The sequence below is a fragment of the Salvelinus alpinus genome, chromosome 29 (genome assembly GCF_045679555.1).
Source record: "Salvelinus alpinus chromosome 29, SLU_Salpinus.1, whole genome shotgun sequence".
In the NCBI taxonomy this organism is placed as follows: domain Eukaryota; kingdom Metazoa; phylum Chordata; class Actinopteri; order Salmoniformes; family Salmonidae; genus Salvelinus; species Salvelinus alpinus.
The window spans coordinates 11,947,057-11,967,947 of record NC_092114.1 but is presented as its reverse complement, the minus strand read 5'-3'; the positions used below and the strand labels follow the sequence as shown (position 1 = coordinate 11,967,947).

At 47.2% G+C, this 20,891-nt stretch overlaps 1 protein-coding gene across 3 annotated transcripts in view; it reads left to right on the top strand.

Moving 5' to 3' along the window:
* LOC139558945 (regulating synaptic membrane exocytosis protein 3-like) overlaps positions 1–20,891 on the top strand; it is a 155,128-nt gene that overhangs the window by 130,690 nt on the left and 3,547 nt on the right. For all 3 annotated transcript variants that reach the window (XR_011671666.1, XM_071374462.1, XM_071374461.1), the window contains exons 4-6: positions 3,952–4,064; positions 10,162–10,263; positions 20,698–20,837. Coding sequence is in view for 2 of the 3 variants with exons in the window: in XM_071374462.1 (XP_071230563.1) it covers positions 3,952–4,064; positions 10,162–10,263; positions 20,698–20,837 (355 nt within the window). In the remaining variant the exon portion in view is untranslated. The remainder of the gene's footprint in view (positions 1–3,951; positions 4,065–10,161; positions 10,264–20,697; positions 20,838–20,891) is intronic.

The following is a 20,891-nucleotide window of genomic DNA, read 5'->3' as shown; positions in this document are numbered from 1 at the left end:
ACTGTCTCCTGTACTCAACGACCCACCTCCGCACCCCGCTGGACATCTGGTTCAGTCCATGTTGTAGTCCTCACTGTCTCCTGTACCCAACGACCCACCTCCGCACCCCGCTGGACCTCTTGTTCAGTCCATGTTGTAGTCCTCACTGTCTCCTGTACCCAACGACCCACCTCTGCACCCCGCTGGACCTCTGGTTCAGTCCATGTTGTAGTCCTCACTGTCTCCTGTACTCAACGACCCACCTCCGCACCCCGCTGGACCTCTGGTTCAGTCCATGTTGTAGTCCTCACTGTCTCCTGTACCCAACGACCCACCTCTGCACCCCGCTGGACCTCTGGTTCAGTCCATGTTGTAGTCCTCACTGTCTCCTGTACTCAACGACCCACCTCCGCACCCCGCTGGACCTCTGGTTCAGTCCATGTTGTAGTCCTCACTGTCTCCTGTACTCAACGACCCACCTCTGCACCCCGCTGGACCTCTGGTTCAGTCCATGTTGTAGTCCTCACTGTCTCCTGTACTCAACGACCCACCTCTGCACCCCGCTGGACCTCTGGTTCAGTCCATGTTGTAGTCCTCACTGTCTCCTGTACTCAACGACCCACCTCCGCACCCCGCTGGACCTTCTGGTTCAGTCCATGTTGTAGTCCTCACTGTCTCCTGTACTCAACGACCCACCTCCGCACCCCGCTGGACCTCTGGTTCAGTCCATGTTGTAGTCCTCACTGTCTCCTGTACTCAACGACCCACCTCCGCACCCCGCTGGACCTCTGGTTCAGTCCATGTTGTAGTCCTCACTGTCTCCTGTACTCAACAACCCACCTCCGCACCCCGCTGGACCTCTGGTTCAGTCCATGTTGTAGTCCTCACTGTCTCCTGTACTCAACGACCCACCTCCGCACCCCGCTGGACCTCTGGTTCAGTCCATGTTGTAGTCCTCACTGTCTCCTGTACCCATCGACCCACCTCCGCACCCCGCTGGACCTCTGGTTCAGTCCATGTTGTAGTCCTCACTGTCTCCTGTACTCAACAACCCACCTCCGCACCCCGCTGGACCTCTGGTTCAGTCCATGTTGTAGTCCTCACTGTCTCCTGTACTCAACGACCCACCTCCGCACCCCGCTGGACCTCTGGTTCAGTCCATGTTGTAGTCCTCACTGTCTCCTGTACTCAACGACCCACCTCCGCACCCCGCTGGACCTCTGGTTCAGTCCATGTTGTAGTCCTCACTGTCTCCTGTACTCAACGACCCACCTCCGCACCCCGCTGGACCTCTGGTTCAGTCCATGTTGTAGTCCTCACTGTCTCCTGTACTCAACAACCCACCTCCGCACCCCGCTGGACCTCTGGTTCAGTCCATGTTGTAGTCCTCACTGTCTCCTGTACTCAACGACCCACCTCCGCACCCCGCTGGACCTCTGGTTCAGTCCATGTTGTAGTCCTCACTGTCTCCTGTACCCATCGACCCACCTCCGCACCCCGCTGGACCTCTGGTTCAGTCCATGTTGTAGTCCTCACTGTCTCCTGTACTCAACAACCCACCTCCGCACCCCGCTGGACCTCTGGTTCAGTCCATGTTGTAGTCCTCACTGTCTCCTGTAGTCAATGACCCACCTCCGCACTCCGCTGGAACTCTGGTTCAGTCCATGTTGTAGTCCTCACTGTCTCCTGTAGTCAATGACCCACCTCCGCACCCCGCTGGACCTCTGGTTCAGTCCATGTTGTAGTCCTCACTGTCTCCTGTACTCAACGACCCACCTCCTTACCCCGCTGGACCTCTGGTTCAGTCCATGTTGTAGTCCTCACTGTCTCCTGTACCCAACGACCCACCTCCGCACCCCGCTGGACCTCTGGTTCAGTCCATTTTGTAGTCCTCACTGTGTCTTGTACCCAACGACCCACCTCCGCACCCCGCTGGACCTCTGGTTCAGTCCATGTTGTAGTCCTCACTGTGTCCTGTACCCAACGACCCACCTCCTTACCCCGCTGGACCTCTGGTTCAGTCCATGTTGTAGTCCTCACTGTCTCCTGTACCCAACGACCCACCCCGCTGGACCTCTGGTTCAGTCCATGTTGTAGTCCTCACTGTCTCCTGTACTCAACGACCCACCTCCGCACCCCGCTGGACCTCTGGTTCAGTCCATGTTGTAGTCCTCACTGTCTCCTGTACTCATCGACCCACCTCCGCACCCCGCTGGACCTCTGGTTCAGTATATGTTGTAGTCCTCACTGTCTCCTGTACCCAATGACCCACCCCCGCACCCCGCTGGACCTCTGGTTCAGTCCATGTTGTAGTCCTCACTGTCTCCTGTACTCAACGACCCACCTCCGTACCCCGCTGGACCTCTGGTTCAGTCCATGTTGTAGTCCTCACTGTCTCCTGTACTCAACGACCCACCTCCGCACCCCGCTGGACCTCTGGTTCAGTCCATGTTGTAGTCCTCACTGTCTCCTGTACTCAACGACCCACCTCTGCACCCCGCTGGACCTCTGGTTCAGTCCATGTTGTAGTCCTCACTGTCTCCATTACCCAACGACCCACCTCCGCACCCCGCTGGACCTCTGGTTCAGTCCATGTTGTAGTCCTCACTGTCTCCTGTACCCAACGACCCACCTCCGCACCCCGCTGGTCCTCTGGTTCAGTCCATGTTGTAGTCCTCACTGTCTCCTGTACCCAACGACCCACCTCCGCACCCCGCTGGTCCTCTGGTTCAGTCCATGTTGTAGTCCTCACTGTCTCCTGTACTCAACGACCCACCTCCGCACCCCGCTGGTCCTCCTGTTCAGTCCATGTTGTAGTCCTCACTGTCTCCTGTACTCAACGACCCACCTCCGCACCCCGCTGGACCTCTGGTTCAGTCCATGTTGTAGTCCTCACTGTCTCCTGTACTCAACGACCCACCTCCGCACCCCGCTGGACCTCTTGTTCAGTCCATGTTGTAGTCCTCACTGTCTCATGTACCCAACGACCCACCTCCGCACCCCGCTGGTCCTCTGGTTCAGTCCATGTTGTAGTCCTCACTGTCTCCTGTACCCATCGACCCACCTCCGCACCCCGCTGGACCTCTGGTTCAGTCCATGTTGTAGTCCTCACTGTCTCCTGTACCCATCGACCCACCTCCGCACCCCGCTGGACCTCTGGTTCAGTCCATGTTGTAGTCCTCACTGTCTCCTGTGCCCAACGACCCACCCCGCTAGACCTCTGGTTCAGTCCATGTTGTAGTCCTCACTGTCTCCTGTACTCAACGACCCACCTCCTTACCCCGCTGGACCTCTGGTTCAGTCCATGTTGTAGTCCTCACTGTCTCCTGTACCCAACGACCCACCTCCGCACCCCGCTGGACCTCTGGTTCAGTCCATGTTGTAGTCCTCACTGTGTCTTGTACCCAACGACCCACCTCCGCACCCCGCTGGACCTCTGGTTCAGTCCATGTTGTAGTCCTCACTGTGTCCTGTACCCAACGACCCACCTCCTTACCCCGCTGGACCTCTGGTTCAGTCCATGTTGTAGTCCTCACTGTCTCCTGTACCCAACGACCCACCTCCGCACCCCGCTGGACCTCTGGTTCAGTCCATGTTGTAGTCCTCACTGTCTCCTGTACCCAACGACCCACCTCCGCACCCCGCTGGACCTCTGGTTCAGTCCATGTTGTAGTCCTCACTGTGTCCTGTACCCAACGACCCACCTCCGCACCCCGCTGGACCTCTGGTTCAGTCCATGTTGTAGTCCTCACTGTCTCCTGTACTCAACGACCCACCTCCGCACCCCGCTGGACCTCTGGTTCAGTCCATGTTGTAGTCCTCACTGTCTCCTGTACTCAACGACCCACCTCCGCACCCCGCTGGACCTCTGGTTCAGTCCATGTTGTAGTCCTCACTGTCTCCTGCTACACTACTGATACATGTCATTAAACCACCATCTAACCATCACTCGTTCATTCTCTCCATCTCTAGGTTTATCTTCCCTCCTACTCGTATGGGTCCAGAGAGCCAGTTTAGTGACTTCCTGGATGGACTAGGCCCCGCCCAGATCGTAGGCCGACAGACACTAGCCACTCCCTCCATGGGTAAGTTAGATCATTGGAGTCTCTGTCTAAAAACAGCTTCTGTGATGTGATAGTATAATATATGCCATTATGCATTTACTATAGCGTTTACGGTGCGTTCGGAAAGTTTTCAGACCCCTTGACTTTTTCCACATTTTGATACGTTTTATTCTCAAATTGATTAAATTGTTTTTTTTTCCCTCGTCAATCTACACACAATACCCCACAATGACAAAGCAAAAACTGGTTTTTAGTTATTTTTGCTAATTTATTACAAATAAAAAACTGATATCATATTTACATCAGTATTCAGACACTTTACTCAGCACTGTTGAAGCACCTTTGGCAGCGATTACTCGGTCAAGTCTTCTTGGGTATGACGCTACAAGCTTGGCACACCTGTATTTGGGGAGTGCCTGTAACGGCTCTCATCGTTGGAAGGAGAGGTGGACCAAAGCGCAGCGTGGTATATATCCATATTTATTAGAATACTACTTTCAATACTAACAAAAAACAATAAACAGACGAAAACCAACTAAGCTACAGTCCTGAACCTGAGAACATAAAACACATGAACGCACGAACAGGAACAATCACCCACAAACAAACAGTGAAAACAGGCTACCTTAATATGGTTCCCAATCAGAGACAATGACAAACACCTGCCTCTGATTGAGAACCATATTAGGCCAAACAGCAAACCCGACATAGAAACACAAAACATAGAATGCCCACCCAGCTCACGTCCTGACCAACTAAACAAAGACTAAACAAAGGAAATAAGGTCAGGAACGTGACAGTTTCTCCCATTCCTCTCTGCAGATCCTCTCAAGCTATGTCAGGTTGGACGGGGAGCGTCGCTGCACAGCTATTTTCAGGTCTCTCCAAGGATGTTCGATCGGGTTCAAGTCCAGGCTTTGGCTGGGCCACAAGGACATTCAGAGACTTGTCCCGAAACCACTCCTGTGTTGTCTTGGCTGTGTGCATAGGGTTGTTGTCCTGTTGGAAGGTGAACCTTCGTCCCAGTCTGAGGTATTGAGAGCTCTGGAGCAAGTTTTCATGAAGGATCTCTCCGTACTTTGCTCCGTTCATCTTTCCCTCCACCCGGACTAGTCTCCCAGTCTCTGCCGCCGAAAAACATCCCCACAGCATGATGCTGCCACCACCAGGCTTCACCGTAGGCATGGTGGCACGTTTCCTCCAGAAGTGACTCTTGGCATTCAGGCCAAAGAGTTCAATGTTTGTTTCATCAGACCAGAGAATCTTGTTTCTCATGGTCTGACAGTCTTTAGGTGCCTTTTGGTAAACTCCAAGCCAGCTGTTATGTACCTTTTATTGAAGAGTGGCTTCCGTCTGGCCACTCTACCATAAAGGCCTGATTGGTGGACAACCATCTGCAGAGATGGTTGTCATTCTGGAAGGTTCTCCCATCTCCACAGAGGAACTCTCCCTGACCAAGGCCCTTCTCCCCCGATTGCTCAGTTTGGCCGGACGGCCAGCTCTAGGAAGAACCTTGGTGGTTCCAAACTTCTTCCATTTAAGTGTGATGGAGACCCCTGTGTTCTTGGGAACATTCAATGCTGAAAAAAAATGTGGTACCCTTCCCCAGATCTGTGCCTCGACACAATCCTGTCTCGGAACTCTACGGACAGTTCCTTCGACCTCATGCCTTGGTTTTTGCTCTGACATGCACTGTCAACTGTGGGACCTTATAAAGACAGGTGTGTGCCTTTCCAAATCATGTCCAAACAATTGTATTTATCACAGGTGGACTCCAGTCAAGTTGTAGAAACATCTCAATTTCGAGTCTCATTGTGTTCGCAGTTGATATTACTCGTCAATAACACAGACCCCAGAGCAAATCAGGGGGAGAAAAATAGATGTATTCTAGAGGACAAATCATAGATGTTATACTGAGAGGTAGATGTTTATTCTCCCCTGTCCTCACTGATTCTCTCCACAGAACAAAGGGACAGCATGTACTTTTATAACCGAACCCTAGCCTGTGGTTGACCATTTAGAAATCCTTGCAATAAAACTGGGCCAATGGCCAAATAACAAGTGTCCGGTTTCAGGCTCAGTGCCTAGACAAATTCTTCCCATGTCTCTGACCCATTGATCATTGATCCCCTGTTACAGAAAAACACTATTTCCATTGATCGTTGTTACTCTCTTGACCTCTCATCCTCTGCTTTGTGAATTATTTTAAAATATTCTTAAAATAGCAAAGGGTCTGAATACTTATAAAATAAGGTATTTCTGTGTATACATTTTTTTTTAAATTGCGTTGTCATTATGGGGTATTGTGTTCACTAATTCAATAAATTGTATCCATTTTAGAATAAGGCTGTAACGTAACAAAATGTGGAACAAGTCAAGGAATCTGAATGCTTTCCGAATGCACTGTCTAGTTCCTCCCCCCTCAGTGTTTGCTGATCTAAATATATCAGATGGTGTATGAATATGTGGATGGCTCTGCATTAGATACCAGATGGTGTATGAATATGGGGATGGCTCTACATTAGATACCAGATGGCGTATGAATATGGGGATGGCTCTACATTAGATACCAGATGGTGTATGAATATGGGGATGGCTCTACATTAGATACCAGATGGTGTATGAATATGGGGATGGCTCTACATTAGATACCAGATGGTGTATGAATATGGGGATGGCTCTACATTAGATACCAGATGGAGTATGAATATGGGGATGGCTCTACATTAGATACCAGATGGTGTATGAATATGGGGATGGCTCTACATTAGATACCAGATGGTGTATGAATATGGGGTGGCTCTACATTAGATACCAGATGGTGTATGAATATGGGGGTGGCTCTACATTAGATACCAGATGGTGTATGAATAGGTGGATGGCTCTACATTAGATACCAGACGGTGTATGAATATGGGGATGGCTCTACATTAGATACCAGCTGGTGTATGAATATGGAGATGGCTCTACATTAGATACCAGATGGTGTATGGATATGGGGATGGCTCTACATTAGATACCAGCTGGTGTATGAATATGGAGATGGCTCTACATTAGATACCAGATGGTGTATGGATATGGGGATGGCTCTACATTAGATACCAGATGGTGTATGAATATGGGGATGGCTCTACATTAGGTACCAGATGGTGTATGAATATGGGGATGGCTCTACATTAGATACCAGATGGAGTATGAATATGGAGATGGCTCTACATTAGATACCAGATGGAGTATGAATATGGGGATGGCTCTACATTAGGTACCAGATGGTGTATGAATATGGGGATGGCTCTACATTAGATACCAGATGGTGTATGAATATGGGGATGGCTCTACAATAGATACCAGATGGTGTATGAATATGGCCATGGCTCTACATTAGATACCAGATGGTGTATGAATATGGCCATGGCTCTACATTAGATACCAGATGGTGTATGAATATGGGGATGGCTCTATGTTAGATACCAGATGGCCTATGAATAGGGGATGGCTCTACATTAGATACCAGATGGTGTATGAATATGGCCATGGCTCTACGTTAGATACCATATGGTGTATGAATATGGGGGTGGCTCTACATTAGATACCAGATGGCCTATGAATAGGGGATGGCTCTACATTAGATACCAGATGGAGTATGAATATGGGGATGGCTCTACATTAGATACCAGATGGCGTATGAATATGGGGATGGCTCTACATTAGATACCAGATGGTGTATGAATATGGGGATGGCTCTACATTAGATACCAGATGGTGTATGAATATGGGGATGGCTCTACATTAGATACCAGATGGAGTATGAATATGGGGATGGCTCTACATTAGATACCAGATGGTGTATGAATATGGGGATGGCTCTACATTAGATACCAGATGGTGTATGAATATGGGGGTGGCTCTACATTAGATACCAGATGGTGTATGAATATGGGGATGGCTCTACATTAGATACCAGATGGAGTATGAATATGGGGATGGCTCTACATTAGATACCAGATGGTGTATGAATATGGGGATGGCTCTACATTAGATACCAGATGGTGTATGAATATGGGGTGGCTCTACATTAGATACCAGATGGTGTATGAATATGGGGGTGGCTCTACATTAGATACCAGATGGTGTATGAATAGGTGGATGGCTCTACATTAGATACCAGACTGTGTATGAATATGGGGATGGCTCTACATTAGATACCAGCTGGTGTATGAATATGGAGATGGCTCTACATTAGATACCAGATGGTGTATGGATATGGGGATGGCTCTACATTAGATACCAGCTGGTGTATGAATATGGAGATGGCTCTACATTAGATACCAGATGGTGTATGGATATGGGGATGGCTCTACATTAGATACCAGATGGTGTATGAATATGGGGATGGCTCTACATTAGGTACCAGATGGTGTATGAATATGGGGATGGCTCTACATTAGATACCAGATGGAGTATGAATATGGAGATGGCTCTACATTAGATACCAGATGGAGTATGAATATGGGGATGGCTCTACATTAGGTACCAGATGGTGTATGAATATGGGGATGGCTCTACATTAGATACCAGATGGTGTATGAATATGGGGATGGCTCTACAATAGATACCAGATGGTGTATGAATATGGCCATGGCTCTACATTAGATACCAGATGGTGTATGAATATGGCCATGGATCTACATTAGATACCAGATGGTGTATGAATATGGGGATGGCTCTACGTTAGATACCAGATGGCCTATGAATAGGGGATGGCTCTACATTAGATACCAGATGGTGTATGAATATGGCCATGGCTCTACGTTAGATACCATATGGTGTATGAATATGGGGATGGCTCTACATTAGATACCAGATGGCCTATGAATAGGGGATGGCTCTACATTAGATACCAGATGGAGTATGAATATGGGGATGGCTCTACATTAGATACCAGATGGTGTATGAATATGGGGATGGCTCTACATTAGATACCAGATGGTGTATGAATATGGGGATGGCTCTACGTTAGATACCATATGGTGTATGGATATGAGGATGGCTCTACATTAGATACCAGATGGTGTATGAATATGGCCATGGCTCTACATTAGATACTAGATGGAGTATGAATATGGGGATGGCTCTACATTAGATACCAGATGGTGTATGAATATGGGGATGGCTCTACATTAGATACCAGATTGTGTATGAATATGGGGATGGCTCTACATTAGATACCAGATGGTGTATAAATAGGGGATGGCTCTACATTAGATACCAGATGGTGTATGAATAGGGGATGGCTCTACGTTAGATACCAGATTGTGTGTGAATATGGGGATGGCTCTACATTAGATACCAGATGGTGTATGAATATGGTGATGGCTCTACATTAGATACCAGATGGTGTATGAATAGGGGATGGCTCTACATTAGATACCAGACGGTGTATGAATATGGGGATGGCTCTACATTAGATACCAGATGGTGTATGAATATGGAGATGGCTCTACATTAGATACCAGATGGTGTATGAATAGGGGATGGCTCTACATTAGATACCAGATGGTGTATGAATATGGGGATGGCTCTACATTAGACACCAGATGGTGTATGAATTGGGGATGGCTCTACATTAGATACCAGATGGTGTATGAATATGGGGATGGCTCTACATTAGATACCAAATGGTGTATGAATATGGGGATGGTTCTACATTAGATACCAGATGGTGTATGAATATGGGGATGGCTCTGCATATCCTTCCGGATGTGTTTTTTAATTTGTTATTCTGAATTAAAAAGAAAATACGAGTATTCTATGCCAAAATCACTTGATAAATCATTGTGAGGACAGTGGAACAGACATTATAACAGACTGGAAGCGTTCTGTCTCTCCCTGCTGGTCAACACTGGTACTGCAAGTTGAAACGACACTGATCAGATATAATAGAGCCAGAATGTGACCTGATCTGACCTGGAAAAGGGTCTCAGTTCTGGGCTATAACTAGACCCAAAGCTTCTCCTGGCCAGGTTACATATCAAATCAGCTGCCCCTAAACAGGGGAGTGTGTGTAACAAGTGTGTGTAACAAGTGTGTGTAACAAGTGTGTGTTTTCCTCCTGTAGGTGACATCCATGTGGGTATGGTGGACAGAGGAGGCCAACTAGAGGTGGAGATCAACCAGGCCAGAGGACTGACCGCTAAACCAGGGTCAAAGAACATCCCAGGTACAATACAAAACTACAGAACTTTATTGTTCATCCCAGGTACAATACAAAGCTACAGAACTGTATTGTTCATCCCAGGTAGAATACAAAACTACATAACTTTGTTTATTTATTAATCTCAGGTACAAAACACACCTACAGAGCGCTATTGTTCATCCCAGGTCAAATAAAATAAAATGCTATTGGTCACATACGCATATTTAGCAGATGATATTGCGGGTGTATTGAAATGCTTGTGTTCCTAGCTCCAACAGTGCAGTAGTATCTAACAATACACACAAATCTAAAAGTTTCAGAATGCAATTAAGAAATATATAAATATTAGATTGAGCAATGTTGGAGTGGCATTGACTAAAATACAGTAGAATAGAATACAGTATATACATATGAGATGAGTAAAGCAGTATGTAAACATTATTAAAGTGACCAGTGATTCCCTGTCTGTAAATGGGGCAGCAGCCTCTAAGGTGCAGGGTTGAGTAACATTATTAAAGTGATCAGTGATTCCCTGTCTGTATATGGGGCAGCAGCCTCTAAGGTGCAGGGTTGAGTAACATTATTAAAGTGATCAGTGATTCCCTGTCTGTATATGGGGCAGCAGCCTCTAAGGTGCAGGGTTGAGTAACATTATTAAAGTGATCAGTGATTCCATGTCTATGTATAGAGGGCAGTAGCCTCTAAGGTGCAGGGTTGAGTAACATTATTAAAGTGACCAGTGATTCCCTGTCTGTATATGGGGCAGCAGCCTCTAAGGTGCAGGGTGGAGTAACATTATTAAAGTGGCCAGTGATTCCATGTCTATGTATATGGGGCAGCAGCCTCTAAGGTACAGGGTTGAGTAACATTATTAAAGTGACCAGTGATTCCCTGTCTGTATGTGGGGCAGCAGCCTCTAAGGTGCAGGGTTGAATAACATTATTAAAGTGACCAGTGATTCCCTGTCTGTATATGGGGCAGCAGCCTCTAAGGTGCAGGGTTGAATAACATTATTAAAGTGACCAGTGATTCCCTGTCTGTATGTGGGGCAGCAGCCTCTAAGGTGCAGGGTTGAGTAACATTATTAAAGTGACCAGTGATTCCCTGTCTGTATGTGGGGCAGCAGCCTCTAAGGTGCAGGGTTGAATAACATTATTAAAGTGACCAGTGATTCCCTGTCTGTATGTGGGGCAGCAGCCTCTAAGGTGCAGGGTTGAGTAACATTATTAAAGTGACCAGTGATTCCCTGTCTGTATGTGGGGCAGCAGCCTCTAAGGTGCAGGGTTGAATAACATTATTAAAGTGACCAGTGATTCCCTGTCTGTATATGGGGCAGCAGCCTCTAAGGTGGAGGGTGGAGTAACATTATTAAAGTTACCAGTGATTCCCTGTCTGTATATGGGGCAGCAGCCTCTAAGGTGCAGGGTTGAATAACATTATTAAAGTGACCAGTGATTCCCTGTCTGTATGTGGGGCAGCAGCCTCTAAGGTGGAGGGTGGAGTAACATTATTAAAGTTACCAGTGATTCCCTGTCTGTATATGGGGCAGCAGCCTCTAAGGTGCAGGGTTGAATAACATTATTAAAGTGACCAGTGATTCCCTGTCTGTATGTGGGGCAGCAGCCTCTAAGGTGCAGGGTTGAGTAACATTATTAAAGTGACCAGTGATTCCCTGTCTGTATGTGGGGCAGCAGCCTCTAAGGTGCAGGGTTGAGTAACATTATTAAAGTGACCAGTGATTCCCTGTCTGTATGTGGGGCAGCAGCCTCTAAGGTGCAGGGTTGAGTAATCGGGTGAAAGCCGGCTAGTGATGGCAACTTAATAGTCTGACGGCCTTGAGATAGAAGTTGTTTTTCAGTCTCTCGGTCCCAGCATTGATGCACCTGTACTGACCTCTCCTTCTGGATGATAGCGGGGTGAACAGGCCGTTGCTCGGGTGGTAAATGTCCTTGATGGCCTTACTGTGACATTGGGTGCTGTAGGTGTTCATGCCCTCAGACAAACCATCAAACAGGCAAAGCTTCAATACAGGGCTAAGATTGAATCCTATTTTACAGGCTCTGACGCTCGTCGGATGTGGCAGTGCTTGCAAACTATTACGGACTACAAAGGGAAACCTAGCCGTGAGCTGCCCAGTGACGCAAGCCTACCAGATGGGCTAAAAGCATTTTATGCTCGCTTCTAGCAAACAACACTGAAGCACGCATGAGAGAACCAGCTGTTCTGGACGACTGTGTGATCGCGCTTTCCGTAGCCGATGTGAGCAAGAACTTTAAACAGGTCAATATTCACAAGGCCGCGGGACCAGACGGATTACCAGGACGTGTACTCAGAGCATGCACGGACCAACTGGCAAGAGTCTTCACTGACATTTTCAACCTGTCCCTGCCCAAGTCTGTACCTAACACCATCATCCCAGAAACCCTAGACCCACTCCAATTCGCATACCACCCCAACTGATTCACAGATGATGCAATCTCAATCGCACACCTTTGTGAGAACGCTATTCATTGACTACAGCTCAGCGTTCAACACCATAGTGCCCACAAAGCTCATTACTAAGCTAAGGACCCTGGGACTAAACACCTCCCTCTGCAACTGGATCCTGGACATCCTGACGGGCCGCCCCCAGGTGGTAAGGGTAGGCAAAAAAACATCAGCCACTCTGATCCTGAACACGGGGGCCTCTCAGGGGTGCTTGCTTAGTCCCCTCCTGTACTCCTTGTTCACTCACGACTGCTTGGCCAAGCACGAATCCAACACCATCATTAAGTTTGCAGATAACACATCAGTAGTAGGCTTGATCACCGACAACGACGAGACCGCCCATATAGGGAGGAGATCAGAGACTTGGCAGTGTTGTGCCAGGACAACAACCTCTCCCTCAACGTGAGCGAGACAAAGGAGATGATCGTGGACTACAGGAAAAGGAGGGCCGAACATGCCCCCATTCACATCGAAGGGGCTGTAGTGGAGCGGGTCAAGAGTTTTAAGTTCCTTGGTGTCCACATCACCAACAAACTATCATGGTCCAAACACACCAAGAAAGTCGTGAAGAGGGCACTGCAATATCTTTTCCCCCTCAGGAGACTAAAAAGATTTGGCATGGGTCCCCGATCCTCAAAGTTCTACAGCCGCACCATCGAGAGTATCCTGCTTCACCGCCTGGTATGGCAACTGCTCGGCATCCGACCGCAAGGCGCTACAGAAGGTAGTGCGTACAGCCCAGTACATGACTGGGGCCAAGCATCCTGCCATCCAGGACCTATATACTAGGCGTTGTCAGAGGAAGGCCCAAAAAAGTGTCAAAGACTCCAGTGACCCAAATCATAGACTGTTGTCTCTGCTACCACACTACAAGCGGTACCAGAGCACTAAGTCTAGGTCCAAAAGGCTCCTTAACAGCTTCTACCCCCAAGCCATAAGACTGCTGAACAACTAATCAAATGGCTACCTAGACTATTTGCATTGACACCCCCTTTTTTTGACTCTCCTGCTACTCACTGTTTATTATCTATGCATAGTCACTTTACCCCTTCCTACATGTATAAATTACATCAACTAAAATGTACCCCCGCACATTGACTCAGTACCGGTACCCCCTGTATATATGCTCATTATTGTTATTTTATTGTGTTATTTATTTATATGTATTTTTTACTTTAGTTTATTTAGAAAATATTTTCTTAACAATTTTTTTTTAACTACTTTGTTTATTCAGGGCTTGTAAGTGAGCATTTCAAGGCCTACAACTGTTGTATTTGGCGCGTGTCCTGGAGGGCAGGCAGTGTACCCCGGGTGATACGTTGGGCAGACCACACCACCCTCTTGTGAGCCCTGGGGTTGCTGGCAGTGCAGTTGCCGTACCAGGCGATACAGCCCGACAGGATGCTCTCAATTGTGCATCTGTAAAAGTTTGTGAAGGTCTTAGGGGCCACACCGAATTTCTTCAGCATCCTAAGGTTGAAGAGACGCTGTTGCCCCTTCTTCACCACACTGTCTGTGTGGGTGGACCATTTCACATTGTCAGTGATGTGTACGCCAAGGAACTTGAAGCTTTTCACCTTCTCCACCGCGGTCCCGTCGATGTGGATAGGGGCATTCTCCCTCTGCTGTCTTCTGAAGTCCATGATCAGCTCCTTTGTTTTGTTTACGTTGAGTGAGAGGTTATTTTCCTGGCACCACTCCGCCAGAGCCCTCACCTCCACTCTGTAAGCTGTCTCATCATTGTTGGTAATCAGGCCTACTACTGTTGTGTCGTCTGCAAACTTGATGATTGAGTTGGAGGCGTGCGTGGCCACACAGTCATTGTTGAACAGGGAGTACAGGAGGGGGCTGAGCATGCACTCTTATGGGGCCCCAGTGTTAAGGATCAGTGTAGTGGAGGTGTTGTTTCCTACCTTCACCACATGAGGGCCGCCCGTCAGGAAGTCCAGGACCCAGTTGCAAAGGGTGTTGGTGGCACGGGGTAATTTTCTTATTTTTATAAATCTTTACTTAACTAGGCAAGTCAGTTAAGAACAAATTCTTATTTACAATGACGGCCTACCCCGGTCAAACCCTAACCCTGACGACGCTGGGCAAATTGTGTGCCGCCCTATGGGACTCCCAATCACAGCCGGTTGTGATACAGCCTGGAATCGAACCATGGTCTGCAGTAAGGCCTCTAAAACTGAGATACAGTATCTTAGAACGCTGCACCACTCGGGAACCCAAAGCGGGCGAAGGTGTTTCGCTTGTCCAGGAGCAAGACGTTGGTGTCCGCGACGGGGCTGGTTTTCCTTTTGTAATCCGTGATTGTCTTTAGACCCTACCACATACTTCTTATGTCTGAGCCGTTGAATTGCGACTCCACTTTGTTTCTGTACTGACGTTCTGCCTGTTTGATTGCATTACGGAGGGAATAACTGCACTGTTTGTATTCAACAATATTCCCAGTCACCTTGCCGTGGTTAAATGCGCTGGTTCCCGCTTTCAGTTTTGCTCGAATGCTGCCATCAATCCATGATTTTTGATTTGGGTAGGTCTTATTAGTCACAGTTGGAACAACATCTAGGGCTGTGGCGGCCACTAACTCTTTGTCAGCCGGTTATTGTCAAGCAAATAACTGTCGGTCTCACAGTCATTGACCGTTAATTAACATAGACACATTTAGCATTTCTTGGCTTCCACAAATGGCCTACAAGCCATTTTAAAAAGTATAATAATTACATGTAATGTAGCCTACATCTAAACAATAAATCCATTATTAATTTTAGACAGGTCTAAAGAAACATGATATGAAGGAAATATAGTCTACTTCAGAATAACAGAATAACATACTCTGAGTTGTTCTGTATGCACGCCTGTATTTTGGCGCCGAACAGGATGGCTGCCTCGCTTCGCGTTCCTTGGAAAATATGCAGTATTTTGTTTTTCTATGTGTTATTTCTTACATTGGTACCCCGGGTGATCTTAAGTTTCATTACATACAGCCGGGAGGAACTACTGAATATACGATTAACGTCAACTAACCACCCTTCCTACCAGGAATATGACTTTCCCGAAACGGATCCAGTGTCTTGCCTTCCACCCAATACAATGGACCTGATCCCAGCCGGCGAAGCTACACGACGCCGAAAAAGGGGCAAACGTAGCGGTCTCCTGGTCAGGCTTCGGAGACGAGCACATCGCGCTCCACTCCCTAGCATACTACTCGCCAATGTCCAGTCTCTTGAGAATAAGGTCGATGAAATCCGAGCACGGGTAACATTCGAGAGAGACATCAGGGATTGCAACGTGCTCTGCTTCACGGAAACATGGCTAACTGAAAAGACGCTAACGGAGTCGGTGCAGCCAGCTGGTTTCTTCACGCATCGCGCAGACAGAAACATACATCTTTCTGGTAAGAAGAGGGGCGGGGGGGTATGCCTCATGATTAACGAGACGTGGTGTGACCATCATAACAACACTCAGGAACTAAAGTCATTCTGTTCACCTGATCTAGAACTCCTCACAATCAAATGTAGACCGCATTATCTACCAAGGGAATTCACTTCGGTCATAATCACAGCCGTATATATTCCCCCCCAAGCAGACACATCGATGGCCCTGAACGAACTCTATCTGACTCTCTGTAAACTGGAAACCACACACCCTGAGGCTGCATTCATCGTAGCTGGGGATTTTAACAAGGCTAATCTAAAAACAAAACTCCCTAAATTCTATCAGCACATCGATTGTCCGACCAGGGCTGGCAGAACTCTGGACCATTGTTATACTAACTTCCGCGACGCATATAAGGCCCTCCCCCGCCCTCCTTTCGGAAAAGCTGACCACGACTCCATTTTGTTGATTCCAGCCTACAAACAGAAATTAAAACTACAAGCTCCCGCGCTCAGGTCTGTTCAACGCTGGTCCGACCAATCTGAATCCACGCTTCAAGACTGCTTTGATCACGCGGATTGGAATATGTTCCGCACGGCGTCCAACAACAACAATGATGAATATGCAGATTCGGTGAGCGAGTTCATTAGGAAGTGCATTGACGATGTCGTACCCAGAGCAACGATTAAAACATTCCCAAACCAGAAACCGTGGATTAACGGCAGCATTCGCGTGAAACTGAAAGCGCGAACCACTGCTTTTAACCAGGGCAAGGTGACCGGAAACATGACCGAATACACACAGTGTAGCTATTCTCTCCGCAAGGCTATCAAACAGGCTAAGTCCCAGTACAGAGACAAAATTGAATCGCAATTCAACAGCTCAGACACAAGGGGTATGTGGCAGGGTCTACAGTCTATCACGGATTACAAAAAGAAAAGCAGCCCCGTCGCGGATCAGGATGTCTTGCTCCCAGACAGGCTAAATACCTTTTTTGCCCGCTTTGAGGATAATACAGTGCCACTGACACGGCCCACTACCAAAACCTGCGGGCTCTCCTTCACTGCAGCCGAGGTGAGTAAAACATTTAAACGTGTTAACCCTCGCAAGGCTGCAGGCCCAGACGGCATTCCCAGCCGCGTCCTCAGAGCATGCGCAGACCAGCTGGCTGGTTTGTTTACGGACATATTCAATCAATCCTTAGCCCAGTCTGCTGTTCCCACATGCTTCAAGAGGGCCACCATTGTTCCTGTTCCCAAGAAAGCTAAGGTAACTGAGCTAAACGACTACCGCCCCGTAGCACTCACTTCCGTCATCATGAAGTGCTTTGAGAGACTAGTCAAGGACCATATCACCTCCACCCTACCGGACACCCTAGACCCACTCCAATTTGCTTACCGACCCAATAGGTCCACAGACGACGCAATCGCAACCACACTGCACACTGCCCTAACCCATCTGGACAAGAGGAATACCTATGTGAGAATGCTGTTCATCGACTACAGCTCAGCATTTAACACCATAGTACCCTCCAAACTCGTCATCAAGCTCGAGACCCTGGGCCTCGACCCCGCCCTGTGCAACTGGGTCCTGGACTTCCTGACGGGCCGCCCCCAGGTGGTGAGGGTAGGTAACAACATCTCCACCCCGCTGATCCTCAACACTGGGGCCCCACAAGGGTGCGTTCTGAGCCCTCTCCTGTACTCCCTGTTCACCCACGACTGCGTGGCCATGCACGCCTCCAACTCAATCATCAAGTTTGCGGACGACACTACAGTGGTAGGCTTGATTACCAACAACGACGAGACGGCCTACAGGGAGGAGGTGAGGGCCCTCGGAGTGTGGTGTCAGGAAAATAACCTCACACTCAACGTCAACAAAACAAAGGAGATGATTGTGGACTTCAGGAAACAGCAGAGGGAGCTCCCCCCTATCCACATCGACGGGTCAGTAGTGGAGAAGGTGGAAAGTTTTAAGTTCCTCGGTGTACACATCACGGACAAACTGAATTGGTCCACCCACACAGACAGCGTTGTGAAGAAGGCGCAGCAGCGCCTCTTCAACCTCAGGAGGCTGAAGAAATTCGGCTTGTCACCAAAAGCACTCACAAACTTCTACAGATGCACAATCGAGAGCATCCTGTCGGGCTGTATCACCGCCTGGTACGGCAACTGCTCCGCACACAACCGTAAGGCTCTCCAGAGGGTAGTGAGGTCGGCAGAACGCATCACCCGGGGCAAACTACCTGCCCTCCAGGACACCTACACCACCCGATGTCACAGGAAGGCCATAAAGATCATCAAGGACAACAACCACCCAAGCCACTACCTGTTCACCCCGCTATCATCCAGAAGGCGAGGTCAGTACAGGTGCATCCAAGCAGGGACCGAGAGACTGAAAAACAGCTTCTATCTCAAGGCCATCAGACTGTTAAACAGCCACCACTAACATTTAGCGGCCGCTGCCAACAAACTGACTCAGCTCCAGCCACCTTAAAAATGGGAATTGATGGAAATTATGTAAAAATGTACCACCAGCCACTTTAAACAATGCCACCTAATATAATGTTTACATACCCTACATTACACATCTCTTATGTATATGTATATACTGTACTCTATATCATCTACTGCATCTTGCCATCTTATGTAATACATGGACCACTAGCCACTTTAAACTATGCCACTTTATGTTTACATACCCTACAGTACTCATCTCATAGGTATATACCGTACTCTATACCATCTACTGCACCTTGCCTATGCCGTCTGTACCATCACTCATTCATATATCTTTATGTACATATTCTTTATCCCTTTACACTTGCGTGTATAAGGTAGTAGTTGCGGAATTGTTAGGTTAGATTACTTGTTGTTATTACTGCATTGTCGGAACTAGAAGCACAAGCATTTCGCTACACTCGCATTAACATCTGCTAACCATGTGTATGTGACTAATAAATTTGATTTGATTTGATTTGATGTTAGGTCCTGATCTGGCTATACCATATGGCTGTGGGCTACGCTAGTTCATTTAGCAGACAAGATTTGCTTTTGATTCTGTGTCGTTATTTTATATTATTTTATAGTATGAAGAATACAATTGAACAAATCTGAATAAAATATAAATATTTTCTCCAAGCGATTTGAGGGAGGGCGCACATGCGGATATTCTGTGTTGAGTGGTTAACAAAGAAACAGGTCCTCCTATATACTTAATTTAGAGTTATTAATGTAACTTTAGTTCTTCTACAAATGTTGGGCTATATGTTTACATTTTTAATACATTGCAAGGCTGCATGATGGTTTGAAAAAAAAGTTGCCTGAAGAGGGTTAGTGACAGCATATACTGTAATTCACAAGTGATAAAAAGGCATTGTTTCTTATGCTGGGCATCATTCACAAGTGATAATATATCATTCACAAGTGATAGGCTAATATTGTCACCCAGCAGACTATTCTTGATTTAATCTTGTCTTTACATATATACTAAATAATATATGTGTGAAATTTGTTTTGATTTAGAATGGACCATTATCATACACCTGTATCGAAACAGGGGCAGCGGGGAAAAAATAAATGTCATCTATGTACTTAAATAGTGAATGGAGGATGTTTTTCCCCGTGGTTTATTTTCATGCCAGCCAGGTAGGCTATACTCCTGTTGTAAATATAAACAATGTGCTTAATGTTAGGAAAGTTGAGAAATAAATATAGTCGGCCTAGACTATTGAAAGCTGATTGGATCCTCCTCTTTTTATTAGAGGCCATCAATCTGTTTTTTTAAGCAATTGCATAGCCTATAGAAATGTTGCGCAACATGAGCTCATGGGCTCTCATGAAGTGTTTGACTAGATTTTCGGTTACATTTGCATTGATGTCAGATTGATTAGAGGGACAATGGAGTGCTGAGTACCAGGCAGTTAGCAATTTTGGTAGGATACTAATGACCAGCAGCAGGATCAGAGCTTGGAGTAGCCTAATTACCATGACTAAACGGTATTGTGTAATTTGACTGCCTTCATGACTCATGACCGCCGGTGTGGTGGTAATACGGTCACCGCAACAGCCCTAAGTCAACATCCCCTTTTCACTTTCTAATGAACTCAGTCACCGTGTCAGTGTATTCTTCAATGTTATTCTCAGAGGCAACCCGGAACATATCCCAGTCCGCGTGATCAAAACAATCTTGAAGCATGGATTCCGATTGGTCAGACCAGTGTTGAATAGACCTTAGCATGGGTACTTCCTGCTTGAGTTTCTGCCTATAGGAAGGGAGGGGCAGAATGGAGTTGTGATCTGAATTGCCGAAAGGAGGGCGGGGGAGGGCCTTGTAGCCCTGCTGGAAGGGGGAGTAACAACGATCGAGAGTTTTTGAAGCGCGAGTACTACAGGCAATGTGTTGATAGAACTTTAGTAGCGTTTTCCTCAAATTGGCTTTGTTAAAATCCCCAGCTTATAACTTTCTTTCTTCTGAATTTCTTGTACACTGACTAGTCACAGGGTTGATTTGAATAGAAACAACTTTATATTTCATCCTGACCAATCACAGGGGTAATTGGATTGAAGTCACTTAATTATTCATTTCCTGCAGTGACCTATGTAAAGGTGTATGTGTTGGAGAATGGGGCGTGTCTGGCTAAGAAGAAGACCAGAGTGGTGAAGAAGACTCTAGACCCCTCCTACCATCAGGCCCTGCTGTTTGAAGAGAGTCCTCAGGCCAAAGTCCTACAGGTAAATACCTAGCTATATCTAGCAATCTAGAAGTGGTAGAAATAGGATTTGTGG